General features: G+C 41.4%; 1 protein-coding gene across 1 annotated transcript in view; it reads right to left on the bottom strand.

Annotated features, from left to right (window-relative positions):
• Positions 1–21,499, bottom strand: part of cdh13 (cadherin 13, H-cadherin (heart)) — a gene marked incomplete at both ends in the record, with an annotated part of 275,810 nt that overhangs the window by 143,961 nt on the left and 110,350 nt on the right. The window contains one exon of the mRNA XM_079224117.1: positions 13,688–13,801. Coding sequence (XP_079080243.1) covers positions 13,688–13,801 — 114 coding nt within the window. The remainder of the gene's footprint in view (positions 1–13,687; positions 13,802–21,499) is intronic.

Genomic DNA, 21,499 nt, shown 5'->3' with positions numbered 1-21,499 from the left:
CCCAGCCTTCTTCCTCTTTGTTTTAATAGCTGTAATATCAATGGTACTTTCCCTTAATACCAATTGTGTTCAAACCCCCTAATCATACAGTAAGTCTATATAGCTTACACACACACACACACACACACACACACACACACACACACACACACACACACACACAAACACATAGATGCAATAGCTGCCAGGACACAGATATTTCTGAGCACTAATCACAGTGGCAGCCAACACCTACTGAGAGTGACAAACTGGGTCAGATGAAGGAAAGAAAAAAACAAGAATGAGGTGCAACATTAGTGTTATTCACGGATGGCTCTGCGTCAAACTTGGATGAATGCGAGGGGAGGTGTAAAGTAGGGGGAAAAACAAGAACGGATGTACACAATGTGTGTGTGTGTGTGTGTGTGTGTGTGTGTGTGTGTGTGTGTGTGTGTGTGTGTGTCAGTGGGGAGGAAGTAGAGAGTTTGAGAGGGAGAGCGATCTCTGATAAAAACAGTACCTGCAGCTGAAGAGTAACTGACTGTCAGGAGAAGTTTTGTGTTTAGGAGATGTCTCTGTGGGGGAGAAGTGGGATAATCTGCAGCGTGCACACACACACACACACACACTCCGACATGCTGGCAAAGAAACGTGCGCTGTCTCCGCTGAGCCTGTCTCCCTCTGTGTGTGTGGGAGGACTGATGGGGGAATCTCACCTCTTTCTATCAGCTCTCATTACCAGCCAAGCAGACATGAAAGACTGTGGTGCTCGTGATACTGCGGGAAGGATGACAGGAGGTGTGGCGCAGCTCCGCAACACCAAACACCTCTGAGCACGCAGAGCAAATGAGCACCAATGCATCGGCATCTTTGTGCATGTCTGCGTATGTGTGCTTGTGTGTTTGTGTGTATTTAAGCTCGATAGCATCTCCTGCTGTTTGCGTTCCTGTCAGGTGTCACGGGGCCACAACAAACAAATACCTGTTGTGTAGCAACACAGATATGTACAAGAACGTACACACATCTTCTCAGATAACGGTCATGTAACTTGTTTTGTGTGTTTGTGAAAATCTGCTGTGCAAAGCAAAGTGTGCCAGGGAAAGTGTAAGGTGGGCCAAAGAAAACACCATTAGACTAATTCATTATAATGTTAATCCTGTCTACACACACACACACCCTAGATAAATATACACACTCCCCATGTTTTTGAGGGGAAACGAGCAACGAGTTCAACTCCAGTATGTGGTATTGTGTGTGTGTGAGAGAGAGAGAGAGAGAGAGAGAGAGAAAGAGAGAGAGAGAGAGAGAGAGAGAGAGAGAGACAGCGCTGTAGCATCCCTCAGTGGTGCTTCTGTTATACCCATCAAGGTCATAGAGCCAGCTGCGAATGACAATCACTGGCAATGAAAGGACTCCTGGGACCAGTGTGTGTGTGTGTGTGTGTGTGTGTGTGTGTGTGTGTGTGTGTGTGTGTGTGTGTGTGTGTACAAGCATGCCAGGCTTGGACCAGTGCTCTGCCTGATTGTGCCGCCTCTCCAGCGCGCTAATAAGAGGGACGAGGCGAGGTGAAGACAGGGACGAGTGGAACTGACCGAGACCTCAGCACGGGACGATGGGAAAGCAATAGCGCTAATTAACTGGCTGATTGGTTCGGGTAATCATTATCCTGAGCCAATCACAGCAAGCCTGAGAGGGGCAACAATCAAGAAAAAAAAACAGGAAGAGAGGAGTGTCATTAAGTGGATAGACTGTGTTAAGAGGGTCAGCTGGGACTGCTGCTGTGGGAAATGCTGCTTTTGAAAATAAACTATAATTTACACAGTCCAGCTTGTCCTTGGCTACTGTGTGTTAGTCTTTCAAGGCAACTACTGAACAATATTGTTATACACTATGAAAAAGAATAACTTTGAAAATTGCAGTACTTTAAAGTGGGCATATAATGCTCATTTTCAGGTTCATATTAACATTTTCATCAAAATAATGTTCTCATACTGTATATGAACATACATAGTCACCAGGTCTGCTTTGATTGGCTTGTGACGAACCTTTGCAAATGTAGGGGTATGCATGTATGCATGTGACATGGGGAGCCAGGTCTGAATGGCTGGCAGCCCACACAAAGTTTGTAATATATACACTATAATGTGTCAACTTTAAAGTGACACTCTCACAGATATCCACTCAAACTCTTTGGTGTCACCATAGGTGCCACCAAGCAGTAGTTGCAGGTGTGCTTTTGTTTTTCACGTTCTAATTGTTTGCCACTTGTGATTTGGACTGCCGCACACAGACACCCACTTTGTAACATGAGGAAAGGAAGGGCTTTCATCAGTGGGTCATAGGCTCCATCACCATTATGTGACCTTGTGCAGTGATTGATAGTAACTGAACAGACATGTATTTAAATGAAAATCGTTCAGATGACTACTTTGAGGAACGTGAAAGTACAAGTAGATATTTTAACTAAAAAGGCACTAAAAAAAAAAAAGTCACAGAAAACCACAAATCTAAATATAACAAACAAAGGACGCCGTGAAAGAATCCAAGGAAGAATAATTAGGATGAATGTTATGCCTTCATCCATGGAGAACGGCTAACGGCTACGGCTGCCAGTGTTGGTTTCTTCAGGCAGCTGGATGAGCAATCACTCAGTCTTGCTTAAGCTCACGCAAGGACATGTCTTGGGAAGTTTCTACCTGACATATGTGTGTTTTTTTTCTTTCTTTCATTGTTTCTGCTTGTTTTTTTTCAGGCTCCCCTCATCCAAATTGATTTGACATCTGTTCGATGTGTCTGGCGGTCCAGGCATGAATAGGCATTTATGTCTATACGGTTTTAACTCAACGCCGACGAACATCCGCCACAAACGGGCATGATTAACATGCTGAAAGACCGAAAAAGGCAGGGACAAGACCATTAAGAAAGTCAATTAGGCTAAATGATGAGGCCCCCAGGCTCCCTGTTTTCTAATGTTGTAACATCTCACAACCCAAATCGCTCACTTCCTGCTTGGAAGCTCAGATCCCTGGTACTGACTGGCTGTTTTAGTGAGAGGAGGAGCAAGAAAATGAGACAAAGACAGATAGAGTGGAGAGGAGAACATACAAAGATAGACACACAGTCATGAGGGGAAAAGAAAAGAAAGTTGACAGACACCATATAGAGGGCAGCCAGACAAGAGGAGGGAGACAGAGGGACAGGCAGAGGAAATCAGAAAGCACTCGGCAGTGAAACCATGGAACAAAGGTGCCCGACATGTCTATTCGCCTTACTATGTTAGCTGGAGCTACAGCGAAACCTGGCCCTCGCTCCTCTCAGCAACAGTACCCTATTGAAGCTGTCATGTCAAGTCAGACACGCTTTGATGATTTGTGAGCTGGTAAGCAAGGATAAACACTTGTTGAATAACTGACAGCTCCAGTGCAGCGTGGAAAGTTAAGCTTGCTTTAGAGATTGTTTGAGAGTTCATACTGATATATTTGAGAGTTCCATTTGTTATTTAATGGGGCTGCATGCGTCTTGTTTTTCAGAGTGCATTTGATGTTTGCCTGTTTCAATTAGTGAATTTGAGTTTATATTTGGGGCTTTTTGGAATGAATTGAATGAATAATTAATGGCTAATTGAATCAGTAAGCATCCAATAAAGACATCTTATCAGTTTACATAAGCCTACTTGGCAGTTATGACTTATCAAACTAAAATTCACTCAGAGCATTTGGCTGAGAGGCAATTTATTAAGATGGTTCGTCAGCAATGTCTGAAAGTGTTTTTTTTTCCATTTTGCCGATGAGCTCATAATCCTCAACATGGAACTCCCGAGACAGTGAGAAGGGAGTAGAGAATGAGTGAAGGGATCAATGAGTCAGCAGTCCATCACACAGCTAACACACATTGACAACCAAATATTCATACCTCTGGGTAATTAGAATCCAAATCTAAATGGTCTCACCTGCATTTCTGTTACTGTAACAGCCAACATGCAAGCCTCAGACAGAAAGGCCCCTCCCTGCCTCATCCATGGGTTAAAACCGTCTCACTGTGAGGCGACAACGCTTTCACTGAGCCACCACACATAGAAACTGCAAAAGCCTAAAGTGACACCTGATCTGAAGGACTGTAGTTCACTTTCTGAGCAACTTGTTTTGTTTCACTTTAAGAAATGACCAACTTTACTAATGACTTTGGATTCTGGCTTTGGTTCAGACTAGACAAACTTATTTTACAGTCTCCTTTTTACATCTACTCTACTTTCCGGCTGGAGTCTAACCTGTACTGTGCATTTGCGCCCAGTTTAACAAAACACATCAACAAACACAAATATATTCATCACATAAATTGGGGCTGACAGCTATCTGTCAGACCATCAGACTTTGGTCATCACCTGTGATTGGTCTGCCACAAGATTTAATAGAATCCCAGTTTACTTGACATCGGGAGAATTGCAATTTGAAACCTCATGAAATGAGATGAAGGGAAAGCAGTTCAGAATGGGAGCCAGCTGGCAGCTTGTCATTTGACAATCCAAACAGGTATCAAAGAACACTGATGCTTTTTTTTCAAAAAAAGAAGTAGAATCTTAAACTTTCTACAAATACAGTTTTTCTTTCAGCATTTTATACACTCATTACAGCCGACTGACTGCCACGACAAATTCAGCTAAACACAAGCTTATATCGGCACTGGACAAGATGGATATTTTCTTGATGAGAGTAATGGATTTGAGGTACAAAGGAGCCTCCAGGAACAGCTCTGGGCAGTGAGGTTATTTTGCCATTGCATGGCAGCACTTGCAATGTTTCAAAGAGACTGTATAAAACAACCAAAAGGATTATTGCTTTTTTCAGGAACATCCTTCAACAATTATTGGTCCATAAGTGACACTTTTTAACATGTAAAAATTAGGAACAGCAAACAGCAAGAATAAATACCTATTTATTATCTGTTGCATTAGTAGTTTTTAAAAACCCGAACCAGACTACGCTGCATGTGTTTGTTTACTCGCCTGCGAACAGGACTCTGTTTTTGAGTCAATGGTAAAGCAAATCAAGTTGTTTGACAAAAACTTTGACTAACCATGGATACATGTCACCTTTTCATTATACGTTTCTAGTGTGCGTCCTCTCATCATGCTTGGCTACATGGCACATGGGCCTTAGAACTCGAACCCTGAAGACGCCTGAACAACTTGTTTGGCTTAAGATCCCAGTGAGCAACGCTTGGAATGAATGGCGGGTCATCTTGAGACATGGTATCTGGTTCTCTGAGTACATCGATGGTACAGGCAGACTGCAATCACAAGACATGCATGCATGATCAGATTGATTATATAGAATCGCTGCTGAGGAGAACACATTATTATACCCTAACCACTGAGGTTAGTAACCTCCTATCTCCCCTTGAGAAAGGCCTGGCTCACATATAATACCAGACATGAGCAAAACAGGTTTAAGCAATAATAATTTACTTGATTTTCCACAATTTCTTTTCTTCAAACGTTGACTCTACTTGATTTTGAATTCATTGAGATGACAGCCCCTTGAGATGTAGCTTCTCATGCTACTTGAGCTATGATATATTTAGCCCCCTGAATACTTGAGCAGCATGATAAAATGGTCCTATCAGCAGTGACTGAACTGCCGTATACTAAGAGAAAAAATTAAGCATATCAATTTCATTGCATGCTCCAGCTGCTGTGTGAGTTGTTGTGAGCTGTTTGTGGGCCCCCATGGGAGGGCAGGGGAGAGACCTCTGTATCAAAACAATTCCACAGCTGGCAGGAGGTGTGACATAAAGAACAAGGTTCTTCCCCTTCCCCTGTGAGTCCCGCTGACAGCCAAACCCACCCTCACCCCTGCAGCTCACAAACGCACACACTTACATGTTAAACCCAGCCTTCGGAATCTCACCTCTCCCCTGCTTCCTACTGCTTATCTCTCAGAGAGGAGGGAGCATGAAAAATGACTGGCTGCCATATGGAAATGGTAGGTTACTAAGAAGAGGAAAGCTATTGGTGTGGAAAATCAATTTTGCCAAGTCGCCGACATATTGGGTAAAATAGCCCACATTAGCCTGTCTTCTCATGCAAAGCTGAATGTGGAGTTAAGGGAGAAGGATGGAGGGATACCGGGATGAGAGGATGGATTAAATTGGCTACTGGTAAGTGGAGAAAAGAGGAATCGGGAAGAAGAGCGGGCCACAAGGAAGGGAGAGAAATACATAATGAAGGTCATGTGTGCACTAGACGTCCAATTCCTCAAAGACATATATTTAGAGATAAGTTGTGTCTCCTATGCCGTTCACCAGGGGAGAAATCTGCACAAACCCCTGTGGACCTTAGGTTTGTCCCCCAAAAACATCACCCAATGTTCTGACACACTGTCCTTCACTACCAACCTGGTATCTCCAGGGCATCGTGTTACTTCACAGGGACTGTACTGAGTACATTGCTGGCGTGAGCTGGAACCCCAGGCTCTACACTGTGGTCTTGCTCTCCGAGGTACAATTATCTATTATGTGCAAGGCTCAGTATGGAATATCTTTTTGTATGTCATTCTCTGCAGGCATTGAGAGATGCGACTGATTTCGTAGTGCCCAGGCTGATCTAGTACAAAGCTGCTTGAAACAACCCTGTCTCCTAAAAATTACGTTCCCCCAGAACTAATACGCATTCCCAAATACGTTTGATCAGAAACATATCTCCTCCCTGATTATGTTTGTGTTTGACGTATTACACATACGTTGATTATACACGTATAGGTTGATTAAACACGTATGTTGATTATACACATATTTTTGTTTTATTGTTTTTATGTTTGTGTTTGACGTATTACAAATACGTTTATAATCGTGTGTTTGTGTTATTGTTTTCTTGCTTTATTTAAGCATATTTCAATTTTTAAACTCTGCGGAGAAAAAAGAAAAGAGGGGCGGGGTGAGGCCAGTGACAGCCGGCCAGTGAGAGCCGGCCGGCCCGGGCCGGGCGACGGCCGCACCGGGAGCCCGAGAGTCGGTCGCACCGGGAGGCGAGCACCGGGGGGAACGGGTGGACCGGCCGCACCGGGAGGCTCGGGGCTCGGTCTTCAGACGCTTGGCGTCGCCGTCAGGCCGTCGGTAACAGCCTCCTTCGCGCCGGCTCCGGTCTTCTCTGAGTCGGGTTGTTTGGGAATGCAGCCCAAAGTGTGTGATAAACTCCATCTAGTGCAGTAAACCACTGCGATCATCAGCAGACACTCGGATCTCTGTGGTCACATCAAGTGCAGAATCTGACGTGAAAAATATTCAAACAGGCGGAAGGAGTCACGGGACCCAACATCCGGTTTTCAAAATACTAACTGATATGAATGTGTTCAGAACATTTCTGACCACATCCACACATCTTAACTGTACTGGTCTTACAGAAATATTGTAATATGTCAAACACAACGTACTGTTACAGTTAAGATGTTTGGAGTTTAAAAAATTGAAATATGCTTAAATAATGCAAGAAAACAATTACACAAACACACGATTATAAACGTATTTGTAATACGTCAAACATAAAAACAATAAAACAAAAATACGTGTATAATCAACATACGTGTTTAATCAACCTATACGTGTATAATCAACCTATACGTGTATAATCAACGTATGTGTAATACGTCAAACACAAACATAATCAGGGAGGAGATACGTTTCTGATCAAACGTAATTGGGAATGCGTATTAGTTCTGGGGGAACGTAATTTTTAGGAGACAGGGTTGGCTTGAAACGTAACGATACATCAAAGCCTCTTAACAGAGGATAAGATAAATTAGAGCCCACAGGGTCCAACATGTATGGTTGTTGGTTGACCATCTGTGTATGAGTCAGGTGAAGTGATGTACCTGCGACATAGACTTCCCACCAGAAAAAGTGCAGTTTCTTTCGAGAGAAAAATTAACTGAAGAGCTATTCGAGGAGTTCCATGCATTACGTAATGACACGCAATTAATGATCTGCCTTATAAATAACAAACTGTGTCACATATTCTTGGAGCTGTTCAACAGAGGTCGAGTTGGACAAGTAAAATCCGTGACAATAAAGTAGTATGCTTTGGAGCAGGGGTCGGCAACCCGCGGCTCTGGAGCCGCATGCGGCTCTTTAGCCCCTCTGTTGCGGCTCCCTGAGGCTTTGACAAAAAAAAAAAAAAAATAGAAAACTTTTTTTTTTTGCCCAGTGGAAAAACTTTCAAAGGGAATTCCTCTTATCTTGGAGTTTTAGGTGATATTGGGTCAGTGAAAATAAACATAAATGTTTAAATATTTCTTTCACTAAAATGTGCGTCACGTCGCTGTCAAGCCTCCGCTCCTGCAGCTGCTACTCGTGATTCAGAGCCCCGCCCTCACGCGCAGATGAGTGCAGAAGAGCGATTCCTCAACTGCTGCAGCAAACTGAGTAAAGTAGATCTACTTTCAGGAAGTGGATCACATCTCCAAACTCCACTACTGCTGCTGGTTCTGTGTCAGCTCATGAGTAGGGTTGGGTACCGACACGTCCGGTACCTACCGGACCGAAAAGCAACGCAGATTTCGGTGCTTCCTTCCGGTGCCTGAGCCGATTTAAATCCTTTTTTTTTTACACTACTCTGTAAAGTTGCACGGTACATAGATACTAAAAAGGTAGCGCGGTGCCCGCACGCTAAAAACGATTATTAAAATAGCGGATCAGAGCACACTCGCTGCTCTGCTCTCTGTCCGCCTGCATGCAGAGAGCGGGGCTCGAGGGGGCGGGGCTTCCAGCGCTCACACACACACAGTGCGCGCACACAGAGATCGCTGGAGACACGAGCACGAGCTTTAAACGTCCGTCCTCGGCTTGATGGAACAAATCTCTCCAGTTGATATTAATGATGACGTGTAGTCCAGTAAAGCAGCAGTTTTAGGATCCAACAGTGTCTGAGTTCTGTTGCACACGGTCCCATCAGGCCACCTGATTGGACTGGTGTCTGTTCTTTTTTTAAATATATTTTTATAGTTTGAAGTTAAAAGGTTTGAAGCTGTAGTTTGAAGTGTGTTTTGTATGTACTTATTTATTTATATCTATAGCATACTTTAAACAGTTAATAATATTGTTCAATTTGAAGAAAAAAAATTGCCTTGGCAATAAAAAAGTATCGGTTCAGGCACCGTTTAGGCACCAGTATCGTTTTAAAAGTATCGGTTTAGCACCGGTATCGGAAAAAACCCAAACGATACCTATCCCTACTCATGAGACAGTGAGGCGTCCGTTAGTAAAAACAGATCCGTCCTCCGTTTGCGGTGCTCGAGTGAGGAGGACGCTCAGTGTGAACGTAGCAAAAGATATGCGTTTAAAATGTAAAACTCAGTGAAGAGGACAGGTATAACCTGCTACCTTGCAGTTACAGGGCAAACACTCTACCACATGAGCCACAAATATAGATAGTACTGAAGGTCTGCATAGTTGTGTTTTTAATTAACCTTAATGTAGCCGACACATGACTATTTTTTGTTTGATAGTTATGAACAGGTAAAATAGCAATACAATGTAAAAGAAATTCTTTATTCTTGTTCTATAATTTCATAAATACAACAAACTATAGTTTTTTTGTATATATAATATGACTATATATAAAACTTCAGAAGCTGTGATATCAAATCATTTTTGCGGCTCCAGACAATTTTTTTTTGGTGGAAAAAGGTCAAAATGGCTCTTTGGATACGAAAGGTTGCTGACCCCTGCTTTGGAGGATCATGCAGGAACTTGCTCGGGTCTAAAACTCAACAATTTGGCATGATGGTATCCGAAAAAATACCACACATAGGTGTGAGATTCACACTTTTTATTGTCAACTGGACGCCCTCGTGTACAGAATTGAATGAGGTTAACTGAGAGCAAGAGGTTTGTCTCCATTGGGAACTTTTGTCTTCATCTACTAACACCGCATTTTGCCTTAAAAATGTGTCTAAATTTGAAATTTTGAAATCTATTGCCTCAACATGGCTCTCAACATGGCGATGACTAAGCCACTGGCTCGCAGCTGACTGTGCTAACAGCGCCAACAGTGCAAATCACAGCAACAAAGTCGACAGAGGTAGCGCTGTTTACCTGAAGGAAAACCAAAGGGTGGGTGCTGAGCTTTCTGTGTCGACGCCGTGGGTTGTGACGGAGTTATCAGCTGTAACCGCCGGATAACAGCAGTGCAGAGCGTGAGGCAGCGGGGCACGCTCACGAGCACAAACGTGCACTAAAAGCGCACATGTAGCGAAAGCAAGGAGAAGCTCGGGTAGCGACAAATACAGAGAGAGTGACTTTCCTTTTCTGTTCAGGGAGACATTAATCCACAATCTTTACATGGATCATAGTTGGGTGCTGCTAAATTAATACTCTGAATGTTGGTCCCTAACAAAAGCGAAAACAAGTTTTTTTAAATGAAAACGCACAATTGATTTAATTTGGCTTTTAATTGCATTCGACATTCCAGATATTCATTAATAATAGGCATTTTCAGGCATTTCAACACAAAACGAATATCCAAAACAGACAGTTTCCTATTTTATTGTATTTTAGTTATTAACCTAGCAGGCATAACAAAATAAAATAATGAAACTGTCCTCACCTCAAATATCAATAAAACATTGCTTTGCATGTGTGACATAAGCGTTTCATCATCTATTCATGAAACATTAAACAGGTATTGCTTTATGAGCATGTAATAGGACCTAAAAAATCTTGAAAACTGTTTTTATTATAATTTGTGTTATGGCCTTTGATACTAGTATATTATTTAACTGAGAAGTGGAGAAAGTAACTGCAGGTAACAAAGGAACCACACAAATTGCAGAAACTCACACACTCAAAGAGACAAGAATCACATTTCACAGTCAAAGTTGTGAGATCTTTTTTTATATGGCTGAGACAAACTTGAATGTAGTAGTTCCCTGTCAATACTTGGCAAACGCGAATCTTCCGGCAGATGTTCATGGTCCAACAGGTTCTCATTAGTCTTAAACTGATATTAAATTAAATCCATGCTGTGAGTCTGCTTCTTCCAGTGTCTGTATGTCTGGGGTGACTCACAGATTGAACATCAAATCATGACTGGAGAAGATTGAGAGATAAAAGGTTTCTTCCCCTTCAGCTTGGCAACAAAATCCCACTTGTATTTGACTGCTGTAATATGTATAAGCAAGACACACCATCTAGACCTCAGTCATTAGATGTTTTTATATGACACGGCCCTGGTGATGTATAACAGGAGACAGCTTCAGAACTCATCACCGCAACTAATTGCTTCATTGTGTTTTAAGATTGGCTTGTTTTTGCAGATTCACAGTTTCAAAATTGAGCTTGGTAAAAGCTGCACTGAGAATGAACGTCAAATGTATCTCCAACTGATAAAAGGCCTTCTTATCCTTGTAAGGGGTCAATAATGGAAGCTCCCACAATGTATAATCATCACAGTAGAATAAACATATAAATGTAGAAGCAACAAACATACCACTTCAATATGGAGTGACTTCAGCTGTATGATCCAGTTATTATTTTGAGAGTTAAATTTAGCATGGTCCTTTTTTCGCTTCAGAAATCATGAAAGCATACAATGAATTAAAGGCTTCTCTTGTGAGCCAGCAAAAGGATTAGTAGGTGGCTACTAATTACATCCACTCTCATGACACTACCTGGTTTGTTTTAGTGCTGGAGAGAAGCTCTTGATTTGTTTTTTTAGAAAACATGTAGAGGTAGGATTCTAGTATTTTGTAAAAAAAAATAATAACTCACAACAGAATATGTTTTTGAAAGAAAAGGTAATAATGTTTCTGAAAAAAAAAACTGAAAAAAAAAACTGAAAAAATAACTGAGCTCGCTTGAAAAAAACAACAACATTGATTTATCTGATCTCGACATCCAGAAATGAGTGTCAAATGTTTAAATAAAAAGTGTTTGAGTCAAGGGAAACTCACTCACTCTCTCGCACCCTCTGTATTCACTGAATTTTCTAGTTTCCTGACTCCTGATTTGCATGACTTTGGCTGCCTCAAGTAAAAAAGAACAAGTTGTGTAAAGCAGACATTGTTGTTTTTGCAGAAACGACAATGTCTGTCGCTTCACAACACACTCACAAAAGGAATGACAGAGATCAGATAAGCATCTTGGTAATCTTGGCTTTGTACAATATATTTTACTGCACCAAAGTTCCATTCCATTATCCAAACCGCTTATCCTATTCAGGGAGGCTGGAGCCGATCCCAGCTGACGTTGGGCGAAGGCAGGGTTGACCCTGGACAGGTCGCCAGATCTCACATATAGATACAGACAAACATTCCTACTCACATTCACATCTACGGACAATTTAGAGCCTCCAATTAACCTGAAGTTTCTTTGGGAGGAAGACTGAGAAGCCAGAGAGAAGTCACGCTGCCACGGGGAGAACATGCAAACTCCACAAGAAATGACCACTGGGATCGGGGATTGAACCCGGGCCCCTCTATCTGTGAGGTGACAGTGCTAGCCACGACACCACCGTGCAGCCCCAAATTTAAGTTATTTTTTGTTCATTATTTCAAGGCATTATTATATACACCTGGAAAGAAAATACACAGGTGCAGACTTCATTGATCTCTGGTGGGTATAGCGATCATCATCATTCAACAACAACAACAACAACAACAGCAAGTTATTGCTGTCTTCTCATGAGCCTGGTCATGAGCCCTGTCAGTGACATGCACACTGATCTGGGACAGCAAGTCAGTCACTGTCAGATTGAGATGAAGAGCAAAGTATCCTGTGCATAGATTAGTCCTTAGCCATTATGTATTAGCACTCAGCAGCAGTCAGAAGAAGAGTATGCGAGGCTGCAGCCACTGAACCTTTTGTTCAGGAGGAGCTTCGCAGCGAGAGTCTGCGTCAGACCTTTTGACAGACTGGCATAAGTGATAAACGTCTATAAGATAATGGAGTTTGAGTGAAGCTCAGCCTGCGCTGGCGGTGAGTGAAAGGGGCATAAACAACTCTGATGGAAATGTTCCTGTGTTTTCTATCTCAGTCGAACAAAATAGAAACTATTTAAGGCAACATGTTCAGTGTTCGCCCTTAGTGGGTTTTTATCTCATCAGGATGAAAGAGATATAAACTCTGTTTGAATCCCACTCAGCTAAAACTATTAATAAACTATTAAATTATTATAATTTCCCCAAAATACTTGATGGGATATAATGAGGAAGAAAAGGCGTCCTATATCTGGAATGCATTGTATTTCTATAAAACAATTCAAATAGACTATGTGAACACGAGATCAGTGAAATGAAAGATTACTCAGTGAAGACGAAGTTCTAAAGCATCTGATTCCATGACAGTGGCTGGCAATCACTGAAGGGACCCAGTTGTTATAAAATTGTATTGAAAGAACTTCTTTCTCTTTTCATTATCTTTTATTCCTCTCACCATCTTTATATTTCCCCAAACACTGTCTATGGAACTGTTTAACATATGCAGCAGAACATCATACCTTTCTTTTGTGGGCCTGAATAACACCATTGGGAAAATGTACAAAAAACGACCAAACTGCGACAGACCATAACAATTATATTTTCTAAAGCGTTAAATAATGTACATATCCAATATTTGGTCCTATACCCTTGGCAATTTTCTCTCCTGGAGAGTTTTCTAAGCTTTTTGTTTTTGTTTTGTCAGGATAAAGTTCTTTACGATAGGACGATGTGTTTCTTACCCTGCCAATTTTCCTGGGGAAGGGAGCTCTCTGGTTCTCAGTTACGATCATAGGAGGGATCAGCAGGGATCTCTTTGATCTGAATGGCAGCGTCTGGCCAACACCCACGATATCCTAAAACACAAAGAAAAGAAACCATATTGTTCAACTTTGAAATAGCAGAACACATTCTGGAGAGATTCTGAACACTTACCAAAATGACTGGTTAACATCTTGTTAGCCATTACCCTCATCCCAGGCATAACACACACACACACACACACACACACACACACACACACACACACACACACACACACACACACAGCAGGCAGTAAAGTATGCATTTTGAAATGTTTAAACATTTCCAAAGCAAAGCAATTCCAAATTGTTGTTGGCAGATACTATATAATAAGGAATACAAAGGTTGTGTTTGATTTATTCAGCCTCTGTGTTGAATAAGGACAAGGGAGAGAAGAAGAAAACAAAGCATTAAAGCAAGAGCAACCAAGACAAAAAAAGATGGTTAAGACTGAAGAAATGAGAGACGACAGGGTTTTGGCAGAGCAGTTGTGTTGTTCATGCAGAAGGAGCCAATCTGAAATGTTATTTTTGCTCTTGAGAGCACAATAGCATAATATAATTGCATCTTCCACCATCCTGCTGTTGACAACAAAGACGTGGTTGTTACTGTATAACATAGCGAGAGATTTCTCCCATTCGTCTTCACTTTCGGATCACTGATACACTGAGGGCCCCTCTGCTTGGATGGTGATGAAAATAATGTCTGTCACTGACACTGTAAGCTGGAATCCTGGCCGTTAACATGGAGGCGATGACCCACAGGGTCGGACTGTCAACTGTGTGCACGCCTGGCCACGAGCCGCGGGGAGACAACGAATGCACACACAAATGCCCTGCCATACCCATACACATGTGTCCGTAAAAACATGCATATGCTTTCTAGAGACTGAATTATGATTAACATGAATTTCAATAAAATTCTGTGAGTTTTGTTTCATTGACCTCGGTTCTGCTCTACTACTACAACTACTCCTGATCTCCCAAAGTAATCGGGTCAGAAGAAAATCAATAGCAGGCATATAGAGCCAATCTGCCACCAGCTACCAAAAGTACAAACTACAACAACAACGAAAGCACGAAACCAGAACAAGGCACTAGACTTTTATATATATATATATATATATATATATATATATATATATATATATATATATATATATAGTTTCCATGGTTTCGGTATTCATTTTGTGAGGTAAATGTGTCTCTTACAAGGATGGCAATCATTAGTATCACTTATCATTAGTATAATGATACTAATGCTAAATGATGACTTTTCTTCTAATGCTTGTACTCCAATAAAACACCCACAGTAATACTAAGAATGTTATGTCTCTGGTTTACTCTCAGCAGGGAACTCGTCACTGATATCACAAGGTTTCTTGTAGATCTTCCATTCCTCAGTTCCCTTAATACATGTGCATTATATTGGTTATTATTGATGTAGGGATGTTAATCACCTGTCAAACTATGTCTTGTTTTTGTGTGTGCTACAGCATACTTCACATATCTGCTCTTTTTAAGAAAGTTCCAAACCCAAACAACAGACATTTGTATTTCACATATTTTATTGTCCTTTTATTTTGGCCCCTCTTGGTCCTGAAAGTGTGAAGGGACTCATTGTTGAAGCATTTCTATGGCTTGCATCATTATGAAACCTCAGTACAAGAATCTAAGAACTGTTTTAATAAATAAAAATTATATTAAAAAAAGAAAGAAAAAAAAAAGAAAGATACACTGCTAACGTGGAAGCTAAAGATGATGGCTTTGAGAACACTGAAAAAACGTTGTCCCCCTGAAATCAATTCACTTTCAAATTCTGCCGCAATTGTGGGTGAATTGGTGTGGTGGTGTGAATGACCAATGGCAACTGAGGCTCATGGGTATTAAAGACCCATCCACCACTGCAAAATGATGGACAAAAACATCTAGGAAACAGAGTTGAAATAATTAAATGGTGGTCACCATATAATGCTATAGGACCGGTACTTCCTCTGGAAGAGTCCCGTGTTTCTGTTTTAGGTAACGTTAAGGAGATTGGTTGAAGAACAAACTGAAATGGGAATAAAGAGTGGGGACAAACAATTCCAAAACCAGCAGCCCCTCCCACTTTATAACTCTAAGAGCAGAAGTTGTTTCATAAAGCTAATCAAATCTTTGCATAAAGGAGTAAGGTCAGTGTGCTATCACATTTCACATTCACAGCCAGACAGCTGCTGCTTCACAACACAAGTTGCATGCATGTATTGCAGTGTGTTGGTTTGCTGAAATAGCAGCCAAACTAACATCCATCAGGGAAATCTCATGACTAACTTCAGTCTGCAGGCTAGTTAGGTAGTTACTTACTCCATCCATCTGTTTATTCTCTAATGGTTCTTACCATTCATTACCACTTCGAACAGTACACTTTCTTCCCATGACTTGTAAGCTACAGTTTCCTGACAGTTTGTTTACTTTGTCTCTCTTTTTCCTGCCAGAGCTCAGACATTGAAATGGTCCTCCAGAGGCTTTGCCGAAAAAGAGCATTTATTGACATTTTCAGTGAGACATTTTTTTATTCCTTGATCATAGAAAAGCTATAAAAAAAAAAGGAAAATCGATGACTAGATCGGATTTCAGTGGGACTTTAACAGTAAATATTCTTAACACTAATCTGATCTGCCCGATGCAATCATAGTGCATTGTCTACACAAAGGCAGTCCCCGCAATGACAGAACAATGAGAGTGAAAGAAACAACACAGCAACACGCCTCGTCGTTGAGCCCTGGTCACAGTCACTACACAGTTTCAAAATACCGACCTGAGGTTTTTGTGATTTCATTTGCAATGCAAATAGTCTCCTTTGTCCTTCATCTTTTATAGCGTACTGTACAATCCTTTATTGACAACGTGCACTGCACACGGCCGCGGTTGTGTGTGTGTGTGTGCGTGTGTGGGGGACTGTTTGCATGTTTACTGTTCACACTCATGTCCTTGGCTGACAGAGACTCTGGCACCACTCTCACCCCTGTCAGAATGACGGAAAGAGAACAGGTAAAGGGGAAAAACGGAGCCGTTTGTTTACAGCACAGTGCCGACACTCAGACAGAGAGGGCAACTGCACACACACACACACACACACACACACACCACTTCGGCCATCCCTCCCTCCCACCTACAAGGGTCAGAGGGAACACAATGAGACAGTAATCATAAACACAACCCGACCAGAACAAACCAAAGGCACACACAGTAGTCTCTGAAATGACCACTCTTATCAAACCCACTGATGGGTGACCTTCCAAATGTCCAAATCTAAAACTGGACCTGAAGCGGTTAAACAGACTGTGAAACTATGAGAGCTATTTTTGTGTCTAAAGAGCACAGGCAGTGGTGTGTGCACATGTATGTGGCCTGTTCACAAGCGAGCTGATGGACTTTTAAGCAATGCCTGTAAAAACCTGGCCTGAGTCTGAAGCCCAGGGACGCACAAATCAATCCAACCGTGCACAGGTCTCAGCTGTGGGATATTTGTAAAGGAGGGGAGGAAGCGTTGGGAGGCAAACAGGTTCTGTGAAGTGTTCTAAGGGGCTGGATGTGGGGACTGGTGACAGGGGTTAAGGCTAAGATAGATCATGCTGTCAAATCCACGTCTTCACTGAGCTGAGATACAGTGGATAAGGAGAAGGAGTGATGGAGCTTAAAAACCTATCAAGGTTCTGCAGGTGGCTCAGGACGGCGAGACGCGCTGACAAACATGTTCAGCTGGCCGTCTGATCTGCACGTCAGGGGCTGCGCACCACTGGGGTTTCTGGAGATAACGTGCAGCCTTATTTTGCATCCTCTCACCTTCTTACCTGCCACTTTGCAGCTCTCCCTCGTTACTTTCTCTCACTTAGCAATAGCCGTTCTTCACACTTCTTTCTCTGCAGTCTGCTTGTGTGATAAATCGTGTTCGTACAGCTTGGTGACACCCGGAAGAGAAGGAAGCCATGAATCTTTAATGTGTCCTGTTCATAAATTACTGCTGCACCATCAACCCTGATCCACCCTTAATACATTTGCTTCTCAGTCTGTCTCTGTCTGTCAAATGATCATTAGGGCATCTTGGTGCAGGCTGAGTTTAAAGTGTCAAGACCAGAAAAGAAAAAAGCCCCTTTAAGAAGATTGGAATATACTGGACGTTAAAAAAGGAGGGCACATATGTTTGCAGTGTTACCATGCATATATACTGTACTACAGTATATGTATGGTTGAGTGTGTGTGTGTGTGTGTGTGTGTGTCACTGCGTGTGTGAGGTAGAGAAAGACGGTGCCTTTGTCATTGTCACCTGAGTGCACAGTTGCTGTGGTAGTAAAGTCACGTCCTTGTCCATTCTGCCATTTTCCCTCTCAATGCTATATTGAGAAGTGTCATTACTCATTCCTGACAATGTGTTGGAGACCTGGTGAGGAATGGACGATATCAAGGCCAAGCATCAGCCAGCGGTGACGGGGATGCACAGCTAAGTGGAATGAACTCTCGGATATGTTGTGGAGTTCGTCGGTTAAGCTAACTTATGTTAGTGTCTGCGGTATGTATGCAAATAAAATAACAAGAATTCACACACTCGCCTGAAAACACGTCCCGCCATGTGGGTGTTGACAGCACAATGCGTCACACTTTGTTAAAGTATAATCAACGGAGCATAAACACTCTTCATCTTAGTCAAGCGGAATACAGCGAGACACTGATGACTAATGCTCAGTTCAGATATCCAATTAGCTGAATTAATTAATACTACTACTACTACATCAAAGTGATTATATGTGTGTGTGTGTGTATATACGATCGCACCTGCAGATAGTGGCGTAGAGTGTGCAACCAAAATACTCAAAATGGTTTAAAAACAAGCTAATTATAAAAATGAAGTCATGCAAAACTGCCCCTATTATACGTACATTTAAACTAATTGCACAAACATTGAGCACAATAACGCTTAGTCCTATAAATTATCTTTATATTACATGGTTCAGATGTTAGGGCACATTACAGTGCTGCATGCAATGACATGTTCAAAGGCACGACAGAAACTACTACACCCCATCTGTGTTCTTATGGGGAAAGATCTCTAATATGTCAGTTTGTGTGAATGTCTGCGGGAAAAAAAGTATTGATTTAATTTTGACCACTGATCCACCATGCTTTGGGTTTATCAGTTCAGAGCACTGCGGAGGTCCATGCCATCTGTATTTACAAAGGTTCCTCATTATAAAGTTGTTCACCCCACTGGTACAATAATTTAGCCGTTCATAGAGAGAAAAAAAAACTTCTTTTTGGAAGCCATTTCTAAAATAATGTCTTTGTTATCCTCTGCTGACCTGAAAAAGTCATCCATGTGACAATCCATGTTTCTTTACTTCTGTCACAGTCAGACTTTTCTCTCATCTGCAGCTGGTGCTGAGGGGATGCTTTTAACTAAATCTAAGAGAACTGAACATCATTTTTATAATCTCATTCTAATTTTATCTTTTCTAGTTCACTTGTCACCTAATTTAAGGATTTATTATTATAAATTATTCATTGTTATTTATTCAATCATTTTTAAGAATGCGACATAGCAGTAGTTCGGTCCGTATGGACTTGGTTCGGGGAACGGAGAGTCGGCGGTCAAGCAGTTGGCGATGTGCCATTATGCCTTTAAAGGTCTGCAGAGTTGCCATTGAGCAAGGCACCAAACCCTTAAATTGTTTCCTGTATAGTGGCTGCGTACTGCTTCCAATACTAGCATGGGTTAAATGCAGGGACTACACTTCACGACATTGTGCTGTGTACAATTCTGTATGACAAATTCAAAAAATGTTTTTACTTTTTTAAATCCCTGAAATTTAAGACTTGTCTAAGCCAAACTAAGTAATACTGACATCTTTAACCTGTAATACCTTTTTCATAGGCTTCTTCTGTATTTCATCTGATGTGCGACAAAGCATTGCCATAATTAATTTTTTGAAATTATGCAGATAAATAATTGGAAGGTGAAGGTTTGATTGCTGCTCTTGTCAATGAACATCCCGTTAAGCCTTTTGGTTTCCTCTCCAGTACCCATTCCCACTCATCATACAATGCTATGTTAGTCAGTGTATATATATATATATATATATATATATATATATATATATATATATATATATATATATATATATAGGAAACCATTTTGGCAAAAGATAGAGGAGCCGATGTAAAAAAAGACAGACAATTGACAAAGGCAGTAAACAGAATTAACAAATGACAGCTCCAGAACAAGCTAAGGAGAGAGAGTGTGAGTGGGAAGGAGACAGAGAGAGGAAGATTATTTGTATTGTGTGGTACAATATGAGATGTTGTGCTGTGGTTGCAAGATGTCACATCTTAGTCATCCTCAGAAAGACTTACTGAACATGTAAAGCTTGGTTAGAAAAAATCTATTTGCCATTGCAGGATTCGCTCACGATGCAATATTACATTTCATTCCGTGTGCGAAAATGCATGAAACATAACAAAAGCTAAAATAAATAGGCTTTTTGCCTATTATCAGTTGTTACATTTGAATGGCGTCTGTCAATGCCCCCCGCAGGTACAGCAAACAAGTCCATATCTTGGAGAATACATCTTTTAAATTGAAATGCATTCTTCCATTAATTCACATATTGATCAGTTGCAATAAAGGGGGTGTGGGTAATTACTCTTAGAAATAGGAATCATTCATCAGCCAACCTCTCCCTCTGGGCCTATGGAACAGCATGCTAACAGCTCGGGCTGAGGAATTAAAAACTGATTCTCTCCACCTTCGCTCACAGCCCTTATCAATTATCACCAGCCAATATTTCCTGCAATGATAACATTCGTTACGCCAATAAATTCCAAATGGAATGTTTCCACTCTGTGTCTCAGAGGAAACATAGGGAGGTTTGGGCAAATATACAATCTAACTTTGACAGCAGCATAACAAAGCGATTTCATTACTGAAACACAATTTCCAAAAGAAACCTTTTCCGTGGTACAATAATTGAAAAACAGGGTACCATGGGTACTATCTCAGATCAGAGATGTAAAGCTCTGTATCCCAGTGCAGTCAGCAGAGCCATTCAACAAGTCAAACCCCTGGCTCATTGAAACAAGCTTTTAAACATGCCATGAGTTAGTTACAGATTCTTTAGAAGCTGCTGCAGCTCTGAACTCTGTTTGATGGGCCACTTGAGACGGTGCAGAGGCGTGTGGGGGGATATGGACACAGAAAGGGACAATAGATGTCCTGATGATATGAGTACCAGAGTTTGAGGAGCTTCAGCAGATTAATTGATAGTGAAATAATCAGAGCTTTTAACCATCCGACCTCACTAGAGGACTCGTCCTCTCTCATATCATTCTTTGCCCGGCTCCTCAAACTATTTTTATGTATTTTTTAATCTTTGTTTCTCTTCTACCCTTTGCCTAATTCATGCACTTCTTGACTGTCTGTGCTCTGCAATTAACGGTTAAGTAAATCTACTTTGAAAGATACGGAGACATTAAAGCTTTTGTCCACAGGTAAGATAAAATACTTAATCAAGTTCCCCTGATACAGCTTGATCGTATCTTACAGCAAACTAAACTAAACGAATAATGTGCTAAATGTTCTAACTTTAAATGTTGCTTGTTGCCTCAGTGTGTAACATGTACCATTATTATTGTTGTAGTTTTTGCCATCTTTCCTGGGTAGTAATAACATTGACTCTCGTTATCAATGTGTCTGATATCGAACCGCTTTCTTCTCTA

Source organism: Taurulus bubalis, assembly GCF_910589615.1.
Source record: "Taurulus bubalis genome assembly, chromosome: 9".
In the NCBI taxonomy this organism is placed as follows: Eukaryota; Metazoa; Chordata; class Actinopteri; order Perciformes; family Cottidae; genus Taurulus; species Taurulus bubalis.
This window is presented reverse-complemented; position numbering and strand designations above follow the sequence as displayed.